Source organism: Sebastes fasciatus, chromosome 2 (genome assembly GCF_043250625.1).
Source record: "Sebastes fasciatus isolate fSebFas1 chromosome 2, fSebFas1.pri, whole genome shotgun sequence".
In the NCBI taxonomy this organism is placed as follows: domain Eukaryota; kingdom Metazoa; phylum Chordata; class Actinopteri; order Perciformes; family Sebastidae; genus Sebastes; species Sebastes fasciatus.
This window is the reverse complement of record NC_133796.1, coordinates 28,060,934-28,074,513: the sequence shown is the minus strand read 5'-3', so window position 1 is coordinate 28,074,513 and position 13,580 is coordinate 28,060,934. Positions and strand designations below refer to the sequence as shown.

The 13,580-nt window shown below is 42.2% G+C and overlaps 1 protein-coding gene across 3 annotated transcripts in view; it reads left to right on the top strand.

Annotated features, from left to right (window-relative positions):
• dennd2b (DENN domain containing 2B) overlaps positions 1–13,580 on the top strand; it is a 63,893-nt gene that overhangs the window by 36,313 nt on the left and 14,000 nt on the right. For all 3 annotated transcript variants that reach the window (XM_074616932.1, XM_074616921.1, XM_074616941.1), the window contains 10 exons: positions 1,835–1,956; positions 3,154–3,369; positions 3,728–3,824; positions 3,999–4,043; positions 4,478–4,662; positions 6,427–6,536; positions 7,839–7,908; positions 9,880–9,957; positions 11,078–11,218; positions 11,354–11,502. In XM_074616932.1, coding sequence (XP_074473033.1) covers positions 1,835–1,956; positions 3,154–3,369; positions 3,728–3,824; positions 3,999–4,043; positions 4,478–4,662; positions 6,427–6,536; positions 7,839–7,908; positions 9,880–9,957; positions 11,078–11,218; positions 11,354–11,502 — 1,213 coding nt within the window. The remainder of the gene's footprint in view (positions 1–1,834; positions 1,957–3,153; positions 3,370–3,727; positions 3,825–3,998; positions 4,044–4,477; positions 4,663–6,426; positions 6,537–7,838; positions 7,909–9,879; positions 9,958–11,077; positions 11,219–11,353; positions 11,503–13,580) is intronic.

Genomic DNA, 13,580 nt, shown 5'->3' with positions numbered 1-13,580 from the left:
TGCAGCACAACGTGGGGTCACGCTAAGCCCTCTTATACTGCTCCTCAGCTTTAATGATGCACAGAAAATCACTCCAGTACACTAATTTACTGTTTGACACAACATAACGCTCCCTGGCTGTGTATGTTGTCTGCGTATGTGTGCATGGCTGTGTTCGTTTACTTCCGACAGGTTCAATAATTAACCTAAAAATAGATAATTGAACAAAGCTCTGCCTTGTAGGTTAATCTTAGACGATTTTAAAACACACACTCATTGTTTGAGATGCTGAGTTCATCTGGTTTTTCCACTAATATACTCAGGAAGAAGGAGCACGGCTACCAAATAGATTTTTTCCCCCCTTTCCACTGACAGATAACGCTGCTTTTCTTTCTTTTAAAAGTTCCCCTCATGCATTTCGACGCCATCTGGCTCTGTTTTTGTTCTTCACTGTGGTTTCTTCACTTTCTCACAACCTTTTTCAGACCCTGCCAAAAAGCTATTCTCAGAGCACATGTCTGAATAGACATGGACTGTGGTGTTACACAAGTTTTCTCTTTATTGAAGTTGGCCCTCTGCCAGGTGACATCAGTGAGAGCTGTGCAGCGCTCTGTAATGTTCATTTTCTTTCCTTTTCTGCTATCATTTGTTCACTGAAGCACATCTATAGAGCAGTAGCAAAGTCTGTGCTTATTGTGACTTCTAGAGGTACAGTGATGCATCTTTTTATGTTTAAGTCCTTAAAACCGATTAACAATTGAGACCCTAGTCAGAGTATTAACATAGACTGTACAAAATATGAACATAGTCTCTGTGACGTCACCCATAGGTTTCTGAAGAGCTGCTATGAAGCTCAAAGTGGGTGGCTCTGGCCCTCGCCATCTTGGCAGTGACGCCAACTTGGCACAGCCTAACCCCTCTTCCTAACATAAAGCGTAGGTGGAGATGAGGCGCCCCTGGTAACACAGTAGAGGAGACAGCTAGCAACTAGTGACTTGGTATGGCACCTACCTGTCACTCAAAGCAGCCATGCCCTCAATTATGCCTAAATGTAAGCCTTAATATAATTTAAATGTGTGAGTTATATAAAAATTCACCCCTGTACAGTTGTCATGAACGGGTGAATTAGCTATAGAGACCAAAACGGTTTTGTTTCATTATAAACTAAACATGTTTATTTTTGCTGTAAATTTGGGCATTTGAACATGGAGGTCTATGGGGATTGACTCACTTTTGGAGCGAGCCTCAAATGGCCATTTGAGGAACTGCATTTGTTGTCACTTCCTCGTTGGCTTCATTTCTCACCACCAGAGGTTTCTGCTTGAGTATTAACTGTGGTTTTTAAACCTCATTGCTTATACCTTATTTGAAATTCCACAATATGTTTAAGCACATGGCATGAAGTTAAATTCTAGATATTTTACAAATATATACTTCAGTATTTCACAAGAAAGAAAAATATATGTAATGCAACTCTCTTAAGTGTAAGTCTAAGATGAAGATGATCCTCCTCTCCATCTCACAGCAGACAGTTGTAATGCCTGGACAGTGACTCACCAGCAGTGTTGTGTCCAGCAGCTTCAGCCGGGCCCACTGGGGCCTGTGGGGCCCAGTGCCAACAGTAACTGTTTTGAAAAAAGGGAGTTCACTTGAGCCAGCTGGGAGTGACCTTTGACTTACCTTTCATGACTCATCTCTTTCCAGACTAACCATAGGGAGGCCCTCTTGTGCCCCTGACACATTTCACTGACCCCACAGCCTCATCTGTCTTCTGTCGAAAACATCCTCCATCTATGGACAGCTGCTAGCGTTACTGCTGTTTGAGCTCCACTGAACACTTACTTCATCCCCACAGAGAAGGAGAACCCATATGAGGATGTTGACCTGAAGCGGAAGAGTTTGGGTCGGAAGTCTTGTCTTTTGGAAAGCAACAGATCGTGGACCACCATGGACAGGAAGCTGAACTCTCCACCTCAGGTAAGTCATAAGCCTGTTGGGATCAACAGCAATGATGTGTTTTCCTTTAGTAAACACAACACACATGTGTTCCTGTGTCAGTGTCTGGACAAGACCTTTTTAAAGAATCTCACACCTCATTTGTGGCACTACAGGAAACAATTTGATATGTTTAGACCCATCTGCACATGTGGTTGCCTCACCTAAACGCAGAAGCACTTGTCTCACTATACTAAATGGGAGACACCCATTGTTACTGGTGGGAACAACAAGTGTGGTTTAATACTCCAGTGTAATACTCATTGAGCAGCTCCTCTTGTTCCAGTACTTCACGCAATATTTTAAACTTATCAGCTTGAAGTGACCATGTCTTGTTTTGTAGGCACATTTTTGTTAACTGTCAGTGCTAACCTCTGAGACAAATGCATTGCGTTTCCTCCTGTGATTACTTCACAATAAAACCCACCATCTGCTCCCCTGGTTGAACGCTTTTAATGCTTTTAATGTTCAATTTGCTTTGGCAGTAACTTAATACAGCTCTGATATAGTGTAAAGAGAGTGAGCAGTAAACCGTGAGGCTGATATCAATGTGATAAAATTATAAACAGTAACGTTGGATTACATGTTCCTGCAAATCCCTTGTGCTTTAGGAGGCAATTTGAATCCAGTTTTCGTTAGTTTAGAATGAGCCCTTGATATCTACATGGGGAGCGGGTCCTTTTCACGGAGTCCGCCATGTTGCTCCGCCATGTTTCTACAGTAGCCCGTAACGGACAAACCAAACACTGGCTCTAGAGAGAGTCTTTCACATTTTTACATTACCTGAAGGCCACTGTAGTTCTCTGATATGCTTGTGAAACTGCGGTAACGTGAGTCACAGAATGCAAAACTGTGGTACTACCAGCACTGTCTGACTTCTGTTGCTCCTAAAGTAGTGTTATTATGGTGAGGATGGCCTCTGAGTGAGGTGAACAGCGTTACCACGGTTTTGCACTCAGCGGCTCACTTTACCGCAGTCTTGGAAAGGAAGGAGTGAGCGGAGAGGTACTCGAGTTGGCTGCAATCTGCAACTACACCACTAGATGCTGCCAAATCCTACACACTGCACCTTTGAAGAAAATTATCTGAATTAATGCACTGCGATAACTATTTATAAAACCTTTACGAATGAATGAATGAACTTTACCAACCCTTCCATATTCTTTTCTCTCTGACTAGTTGCCATCCAAACCCAGTAGCCAGTCGCTTCGCCTCCCTGGTCCGAGTGAAAGGAAGAGCCACCGGATGTCACAGTTGTCCAAACGCTACAGCCACGACGAAATGCTGCTTCTCCCCCAGCGAGGTGCATCACCGTCACCTTGTGGCTTGCTGGATGATAGCCTCGGTAGCACCAGTGATACCTTGGCCTCACACAGGCACTGGAGGATCCCCAAGGTACACACTACTAGATCCTACACAAACACCTACTCTAAGTCCTTGCAGAGCTCCGACTGTGTTCTCTTTCCTCTCCTGCTTCACAGACCAGCTCAGGTTTCTGTAGGGACCAAGTCAGCTCTGGATCACTTGTACTTCCTCAGTTTGGAAAAGACCTTTTTAAAACACAGTGCCTCGATGCGCCTTATTACTGCTTGGGTTTCTCTTGTGGTACTTTTTCTCAAGAACTCGCATTGAAGATTTTCAATAACCCTTAAAGCACAGTACAGTATTACTTTTGGCCAGGAACACCCTCTACTTCTTCTATACTTAGGATCAAAAGAAACAACTGAGAACTTCCTCTTTCCTCTGTTTACAGCTGGTCCAGAGGATCAACTCAATTTACTGCACTAAACGTGGGAAGAAGAGGCTGAAAAAGCTGTCCATGGCCAATGTTGAGACTGCATCTCTGCGAGGTAAGGGCTCTCTTTAGTCCCTTTATCCACTGGCCAGATAAGTGAGTAAATATTTGCGTCTCAGCCACCCACAAAGAGTTCTTGTCGTGTCCTTCTCGTGACATAAACACATGTTTGTGAAATTGCCCTCTGACCTGTAGAAAACCTTCTTGTCTGTCTCATGTCTGCCTCCAGATGACAACAGTGAGAGTGAGAGTGACTCTGACGACAGGTTCAAAGGTGAGTGACCACAGCGTTCATTTGCAACAGTTAGGTGCTACATTTCTGTCACCTATGAACGTTTTGTTGGAGCTGTTTTTCTCAGTAGTTGTGCAACAGCTTCCCAGTTTTGTATTCAACAAGTAACCCTGTGTGACCGAACAGACCACAGAATTGTAACGGAACATTTGCCATGGATTATCAGTAGACCATACAACATTTATCACATGTCTAGGTCCAATGACAGGAATACTAATGAGATTTAGTGATGTTTTCCATCTGTTTTGGACACGATATTTCAGTAAAAGTGAATTACACCCATATGTACAACATTTAATTTCCTCACTGGCTGAAGGTTAATACCCTGTGAGCCCTAGATTTACATACTGAACTCTATAGTGTGAATTGTGTTTAGACAGAGAATTGTATGTACTAATGTTCGCTTCCCTCCTTAGCTCACACCCAGAGGTTGTTGAAACTGCAGTCCATCCTCCGACGGGCCCCCAGCTACCGCACGCTGGAGCTGCAGCTCATCGAATGGCAGGAGAGGGAACTCTTTGAGTATTTTGTGGTTATTTCTCTAAAAAAGAAACCCAGCAAAAACTCCTACTCCCCAGAGGTCACCTACCAGTTCCCCAAGGTAAAAGCCTGACAGTCATAACTGAATCCTACTCCTATAATGCATCAAAGGACCTCAAGTGTTTTAGCTCAGGAATTACAAATCACAAATACTACATTGATATGTCACTGTTTTTCCAAAGCTTACAAGAACCATGTTATTATCATTGTTTAAATGCAGGGTGGGCGATCTTAGGAAACCAACAAGCGTACGCTAGATTTTTAAAATAAAAGGATCCAACTGAAAACCCAGCCCAGTGTTGCCAACTCTTTTCTAATGCAAGTAGCAGCACTAGCTCCAAAAGCCACCAAGTCCAAAGGAACTCCCCCAAAAATATCATAAACCATAATGCCAACCATAATCATAATGAATGTAAACAACAAACGTGGCTATTGTTAGTATTTACAGCTGTCTAGTTAGCAGCTTGTGGAAGACTCTGGTGACGTGCAATGAGTGCACAGGCAGAGTGCACGCACACAGGCAGGTGGGTAGACAGGCAGGCTGAATAAAATTAATGGACAGGTTAATTACAGTCCTGCGACAGCCACAGATACCAATTTTTTTTTAATCATTATTATCAAAATTATTATTTTTGATTATGTATTTATTGATTGCTGTCGGGATGTAATGAGAATTTCAACTAAAATAACAAAAATGTTTGTAAAATGTTTACCAACCCTACCTTTAATGCTGTTGGCAGCAGGGACTGATTTTAAAATCACTCGCTTTAGTGTTTTAGTCTGTTCAGGTGACTACTGAGGGTCGAAAAACACATTTGTCAGTTTATTAGCTTAAAAATCTATGGCATGGTCTGGGAAAAGGTTAGCCCTAAAGCTAAATATAATCCATTTGTAGTTAAATGGCAAAACACGATAATAATAATAATAATAAAAAGAAAAAGAAATAAACGCAATCACGTGAATAAAAGCCAAACTTACACACCACATCTAAGATGTGTCAGGCAGCAACATTCTTGACATAGTTTATGACAGTTAATATTGTCTGGACAATTGATGAGACGATGATGGAGATGAACTGTTGATTTTCACTAGCAAATGTAATCCAGTTAAATCATATTTAGACAGTCTGGAAGATGTATATGTTAATGCCATGGATTAAGCGGGCCAGGGTCATCTAGAAATAACGTGTTAGACCAAGAGTTGATTATGTACTGAAGGCTTTTCAGAGTTTTCCCACTCTGAGCTTTTAGTCATGTATTATTACACGTAGAATGAATGCTGAAAATGATGACGATGATGTATTACGCAGGACCGTGACCCATGCCAATTATTTTTTGTATTTAGATTGAAGTAAAAATCAATATTTATGTGAGCTTTTCACACTTGATTGAGCAGGTTGTTGACAATTTAAAGCCGCTCGGGCAATTAAGATTTATAGCTTAGAGCCTGGGGAGTCTTGGGAGCCTGTTTACAGTTAAAAATAACCAGGATCTGTGGCATGGACGTGTTTTTAGTTATTCAAAGATATATTTTAAAGTTATTTAAGGTTCGGCTCAGCAGAAGTGTCCCTTGGGAAAAGTACGTCTCTGCCAGCCAGGGGATACGCTCACTCTGCTGCTGTTGAGTTAATGAGGACTGGAGGGGGCAAAGGTTTAACCTCGTATGGGAGAAATGGTAGTCTGGTCATTTATTGGTCACACTGACATCCATGGGGATCTTAAAAATGGAGGACACAGTTATGTGAAGGAGAATGAGCTAACTGAAACTCCTCTCCTGTCCTCTCCCTCTCCCTCTCCCTCTCCTCCCCTCTCCTTCCGTCTCACAGCTAGAGAGGCCCACCAAGCAGATGAGGGAGGCCGAACAGAGACTCAAAGCCATTCCACAGTTCTGTTTCCCAGATGCAAAGGACTGGAGTCCTGTGTCTGAGTACCCCAGGTATGGCTGGCAATCTTCCTGATTCAGTGTCAAACTAACTGGTCTATTAAAGGGGAACTCCAGCGATGTTGCATTGCACTTGCATAAAGTTTGTAGGGCTTGTAAGAGAAAAGAATAATCAAAGCAGCAGAGGCCGATATATCCCGACTTTTAGTCCCTGGAATTAATCAAATAACTCTGGATTTATCCAACAAAAGCAATTCAGTAGCATCTTTCATGCAATTGTTTATACTAGTGCAGTGCCCATGTAAAATATGCCTGTCCTGAACGGGTCGAATGCTTGGCCTGTGGTGTTGTTGTTTGCAGCTTTCTCGAGAACTGCTCATACAAACAACTTCACACTCGACACTGTGCTTCCTTGGGTCCTGTGCAGTACACCTGCCATGACATCGTTGCATCACACACCCAAGTAACGGCTACCCAGAAGCACCAGTTAAATACAGTTATGGTCCTAAATCGATACTAGAGTACTTCCTTGTTTATGAATGAAGCAGTGCACAAGTTGAAGCTTTTGAAGCAGCGGTGCTGTGTGTGTGTGTTTTACCGATGCGATGGTCATCCCTGCAAACTCCACCTTAAAAGTTCCTGTACTTTGAGTAAGTGCTAGCCCCCGACCAAGGCCTTTTTTCCCCGGTACTTAATTTAGACCCTGGTCCCTGCGGTCGAGTTCCTCAAAAGGTTCCTAGTTCCGGGGGAAAGTTCCTTGCAGATGTATTCATTTCCAAATAAGCATATTGGTCACTTAGTTTGACATAACCACTGCCGTAGAAAGTAGAGCATGGATTTAATTAGTGAAGGTATTTGGCCGGCGGTAACATTATAAGTTAGTATTGCAAAAACGTACACAATCTGAGTTGCAGTGGCAGAGTGCTGTGGCGCTGTTTCTGTAGGATATCTGCTTGTGCTCATTGACTCCAGGGAAGTGAAGAAGAGTTCAGTCAGTATATCCAACATCCATGTTACGTTAGTTTCATGCAGCAAAAGGGACCTGCAGTCAATGAGCCGCAGCCTATAAAAGCCCTCTGCGGAAAACATGCTCAATTCAGTCCACAGAGCATGTCTCATGTCCTAAATTGCACAAAATTCAACATAGCTCTTCTTTTGGTCAACGGCAATACACCCGCCAAGTGTGAAGTAGATCGGATGAACAGTTCTTGAGATAAGCGAAGGACATTCCCATACACTCAGACAAAGAGAGAGAGACAGACAGACAGACAAAGAGAGATTCTTTGCTTTATAGTTAGATGTGTATGTGTCTCTGTGTGTCGATTCTCATGTGTTTACATTTGTTTTTTTCTACAGTGAGACCTTCTCCTTCATGTTGACTGGAGAGGATGGCAGCAGGAGGTTTGGGTACTGCAGACGCCTGCTGGTAAGCCACCGTTCAGCCCCTCATCCTCTGCTCCCTGTTCACACCCCGCTGAGCCCTGTTTGTTGTGACAGACCTTTTTTTATGTGAACATGTGATACGGTTTTCCTGTGGGGCCGTTGATGTGTTACCATCCACTGTGGCAGCAGGAAACAGAACATGTAAAGCAAAAATGACATGAAATGACCGAATTGGTTAAAAAAATGCATGAAAGTGGTTTCATATTAAATATGTAAATTAACCGAAAGAAATACAGTAGCTACATACTATTTACATAGTGTCACTACCGCAAACATTCAGTCATAAAGGGCATAAAAAAATAATTTATGGTAAAAACCCAGTTAAGATTGACTCATTGAATTTAATGAGAGTTTCTCAGGAAAGGCGAAACAAAGAGAAACCATGAAAAATCCCGACTTTGTCATTGTGGAGCATTTCCTCCTCATAATGAGGCCGGAGAGCGCTTTGATGTGTTTGTTTTGTTGAGCTTCCCATTTAGCTTGCGGGTAGAGAGTACGACTGTGTGGGATTCTGTGAATGTGGTGGTGATTTTGTTTGCCGTTTGGTATTTCTGAGTTTACAGTACTACAATGTGTATGTTCTCATAGGTTTACTGGGAGTGCCTCGTATTGTCTTGTGTATGCGCTGGATGGCAGCCGACGTTTTGTGAATTCTTTAACCAGACAAAAATGTTTTTAAACTCGTTCTGCTCCGTTGATCCGAGATTCATCCTGATGGAAGCAGATTTGAATGAAGGGAAAGGAAGAGGTGATCTGCTCTCCTCCAGTAACTTTGTTTCTTCCCTGCTGTCTGACCAGCCGTTGGCAGTAACAGAGCATTCCTGAGGACTTGAATCAAGCTCCACATAGTTGATTTAATCATCCATTTGGAAAAGCGGAGGAGAAACAAGAGGAGAAAATTGTATACCTAATATGGACAAGTGGATTGGCGGTTCTTGAGTGCTCATGTTCATTTGTGTCTGTGTGTCTGGGGTCTCCAAGCACATAATGGTCTAAGAGTGTACAGAGGAAGGTAGATACGATCAGCAGGAGCAGATAAACCACCTGTGTTTAGGAAGTTGGTATCCACATAAAAGACTTTCACCTCAGATCACAGTCTCGAGTTAAAGACTTCAGCTACACTATTTAAACAACTTATCTACATATGATATTATCATGGTCTACAGGTCTGACTCTTTATGTATTTTCTTTATAAATTAAATTCCATACATTTGATAAAAGATGACCCTTTCTGACTTTTCTGCTCTGGTTCTTTAACCCCTTAAAATCCACCTGCCGCCGACTGGTTACGGTTAGGGGTTAGATGATGATCAACAATGTTTTGAATGATGGTAAAAGGTTTTATAGTCATCGAAACGCAGTATGTGCCAATTGCTTTTACTCACTTCTGTGACACTGGAAAACATACTGAAGCATGTTGATAACTGTAAAACCTTTTACATCATTCAAAACAGAGTTGATCATCATCTAACCCTAAACCCTAACCCTGCTTTTACTTGTAACTGTGATTTGCCTTTTTTGTATATACATTTTTAATCAGCATTGTTGAAGGGAACCTGAGACCCAAGATGTTCATTGCCAGTGACTGCTTTCTGAAATTGTTGTGCAAATGATAAATAAAGAAACTCGAAACTTGTAACCCGCCGGTGGTCAGGTGGGCTTTAACTTTAACTTTAAGTTCAGATTACTTGTCACAGGGAGAATTATTCAGCATGTGAAAAGAGATGTATAATATATTTTGTGGTTCTGGAGAAGCTTTCTAAAGCGTGAAATTAACCTGAAAAGAGCCCTTAATCTGACTCTTGTAAGTCCCACAACTTTATGAGTACTATATTGGACTGGACTGCTGGACTACCCCTTTAAATGTGTTTGTAGACAGTTTTCAGTTAATGTGTCTCTTTATCAAGTCTACCAACACCAATGTCTAATGAGTCTCTGTTTCTTTCTCTTACAGCCGACTGGGAAAGGACCTCGTCTTCCAGAGGTGTACTGTGTCATCAGCAGACTGGGCTGTTTTGATTTGTTCTCCACGGTAAGTTCAGCCTTTCCCGTGCACACACACACACACACACAAACATATGTACTGTAGACAAACGTCTACAATGCGCTGGCTGTGTGTGCAGTGTTGTAACTGTGGTTAACCCGCCTCACAGCTGAAATAAATGACTTTCAGGAGACCTTCTGCTGAACGCTTGTTCATTGGTAAACCTTATTTCAGTCTTTTTTTTTTTTTTCACTTCCTGATTTCCCAGAGTAATTGTTTCCTTCACTTTTGTCTCAGCGGTGCTAACACAGAGCAGAGCTGTCACTCTGTTTGACTTTTCCAGGCTTATCTGATTACTTATTAATTCAAAGTGAGTAAGTCCAGACTGTTGAAACAAAGTGGCGGCTATATGACATGAAAATAAAATACCATGGTATGGAGTGCAAACATGCCCTTTTTCCATTGTTTAATAAGAATAATAACTGAGCTGTGATTAACGGCTATACAAACAATCTGAAATCTGTATTTAGTAGTTGAGTTTAAGCAGAATATCAGTGCAATGTAGATGCATTTTAGCATTTAATTTGTGAACAAAGTGTTAACCAGCAACAGCATTTTACTAGTTTTGCATCATGTGATATTTTAGGGCATTCAACACATGCAAGAGTGGAAGAGAATGCCTCAAACGTCTTAATTTTGTGAACAATACAGCAGCAAACCTGAGACGAAAAGTGCTTTCATCGTAAATGGGAAAGGAGGCCAGTGTTTGATTTCAGAGGGAGTTGTGTGTGTGTGTGTGTGAGAGAGACAGACAGACAAACAGAGAGATGGAGAGGACGAGAGAGGTGATATCATATGACCTTGAAAACAAGCGATTCTCCAATCAACTTTCCAGACAGCAGGCAGCTTGAACCAAAACAGGCAGACAGGCAGACAGGGTAGAAATTTCCAATCACACTGGCATGGAAAGAAATTCATTTTCTATTTTCACAACAGAAAATGAATACAGAGTTCCAGACAGTTAGTGCTCAAATGCATAACAATATGTTTCCATTAATCGTCGCCATGGCTTGTCTTGCTTGGCTATTCATTCAACATGGATATTAACAGTTTTCCAGAAACTTTGTGTTGTTGTAATATGTTGAGGAAACTGCGCTCCCATGTTCAGATCCTGGATGAGGTGGAGCGGCGGCGAGGCGTCTCGGCGGCCCTGGTCTACCCCTTCATGAGGAGTCTGATGGAGTCGCCCTTCCCTGCACCAGGGAAGATTATCAAAGTAAAGACCTTTCTGCCCGGTGCAGGAAATGAGGTCAGAGCTACTACTTTTACTACTTAAATTATGCCACTTAGCCTAAATAATTTCAAGTTACAGTTGTGTGAATTCTTCTTAGTTAATCAGATCCACAAACTGTGATTGTGACACATTTGTTTTGTGGTCATTCAGGTCATCGAGCTGAGGCGGCCCACCGACTCCAGACTGGAGCATGTGGACTTTGACAGTCTGTTCAGTTGCCTCAGTGTACGGCAGGTGATACGAGTCTTTGCCTCGCTGCTGTTGGAGCGTCGAGTCATCTTTGTGGCTGATAAACTCAGGTGAGGCTCAGAGTTTGTCTTAGTCTCTGTGCAGTGAGATTGTCATCTTAAACACATAATTTAAATGAAAGAAACCCATGTAATTTACTTCCTTGTCCTCTCACCTATTTGACTGATTTTTTGTCACACCGGGTCATATTTTTCCTCTTGCAGTGTGAGACAGTTGGTCTGCTTTTTGCTTCGTTTGAGGCTTTGTCCATATTTTATAGACCTTTTCATTGCCATTTTGTTGCCAGGGCGCAACAGCTTTGGTCCAAGTTTACTTCCTGTCAGCTACTGCATTAGCAAACATTGCAACAGGAAATACAAAGGGGCCCATTTAGAATGTTTATTTTGTCAAGTTTGAAAAGGTTTATAGTAGCGTTGCCAAAACAAATATTGTGGTTTATGAACCGATGATAATGCAATGGAATAGACATTTCCTACATATAAGATTGCCGAGGCGTTTCAACAAAAATAATGAGGACCTAGGGATTGGTCCTGGCACACTGTTGTAGTTTTCCATGCTTCCTGGTCATCCAAAAACTGAGCAATATCTCTTCCAAAAACTTTTCACAGACTGCTTGTGTCCATTTAGACTAATCCTGGCTGATGATGACAGCATTTCAATAACCTTTCTACTCACACAGACACATAATAGTAGCATAATGCTTAACAGATACACCATGTGGTGAACTGTTTGCTTATAATGTATTGATTAGTATCAGACAGTCAGGCAACAGGTCAGTCCGTCAGTCAGCCAGCTGCCAGTTTGGATACCAGAAGTAAAGTGGGTCACACCGATGAGTCACTGCCAGAGGAGAAGAGGGCGGGGCTGATAAGATGCGAAGAGTCTCCGAGGACTCGGTGTCCCAGTCTGTCCTCTTGTTACAGAAAAGAGAGGGGTACTTTTAGAGCATTGGAGGCGAGGATGGAGTGGGAGGAGATTTGAGCGGAGAAGTAATCTCTCCATGTATCAAAGCCCAGTTTAAACAAACATCAGTGGGGGCAGTGACTGTGAGGAGAAGGAATGCACTTCCTGTGTGCGCGACTCTGCCCTCCGTGATCTGTGGCTCGACTGTCACCGTTTGACTTATGATGCCACGTTAACTCCCTACGTATGAGCTACGGCACTCTCTGTGTCCCTGGAGAAAATCTCTCTAAGTTGCTCATTACCAGAGGTGATAAAATCAAGGAGTCATTGGGTGGGAGTCACTCACGATACAATATTATCAAGATATACAGTATTGCTCGCGACAGTCATGGTAAAACTATACAGGCAAATTCTGCGACTTTGTGATATCTTGCACGGCAATCATTTATGATGTGATGATAGACTGTATATAAGAAGAGAGCATAGTCACCGTGACGTCACCCATTGGTTTGCGGACTCGAGTTCAGCATTTAAGCCATCAACATCTTGTTTTTTTGCCGTCGCCATCTTGTTTTTTTGGAACCAGAAATGACACGACAGAGTGGAGCTAAGTACAACCAAACGCTGAATAAGACATTTTTAGGCAACCAAACTGTTACAATTATCTTTCATGAACTGAAAACACACTGTGAAAGGGTTAAAGTTGTAAGACAAAAACACGGACAACTCACAGACCGGACAACGGCGTGGTAGCGACCTGTCAATCACAAGGTAGCAGCGCCCTAAAGCATCCCCTGCTTTATGGTCTATCTGACTCTAAATGGGACCATAATTTACTAAATGAACATCATGCTGTGTTGAAGAAGACTTGAAACTAGCGACTGAGATCATAAACTCATGTTTACAATGTTTACTGAGGTAATAAATCAGGTGAGAAGTAGGCTCATTTTCTCATAGACTTCTATACAATCAGACTTCTTTTTGCAACCAGAGGAGTCGCCCCCTGCTGGCTGTTAGAAAGAATGCAAGTTTAAGGCACTTCAGCATTAGCTTCACTTCTCAGACCCAGAGGTAGCCACCTGGATGCGATGCAATATCAATGTACCTGAAGAGATAAACATTCTTTTACAGGGGTGAAATAATAACAATAATAACTATTTGAAAAAACATGGTTCAGTCATATAGTACGTCACTCACTGCATTATGAAACGTTTGCATTTGCATC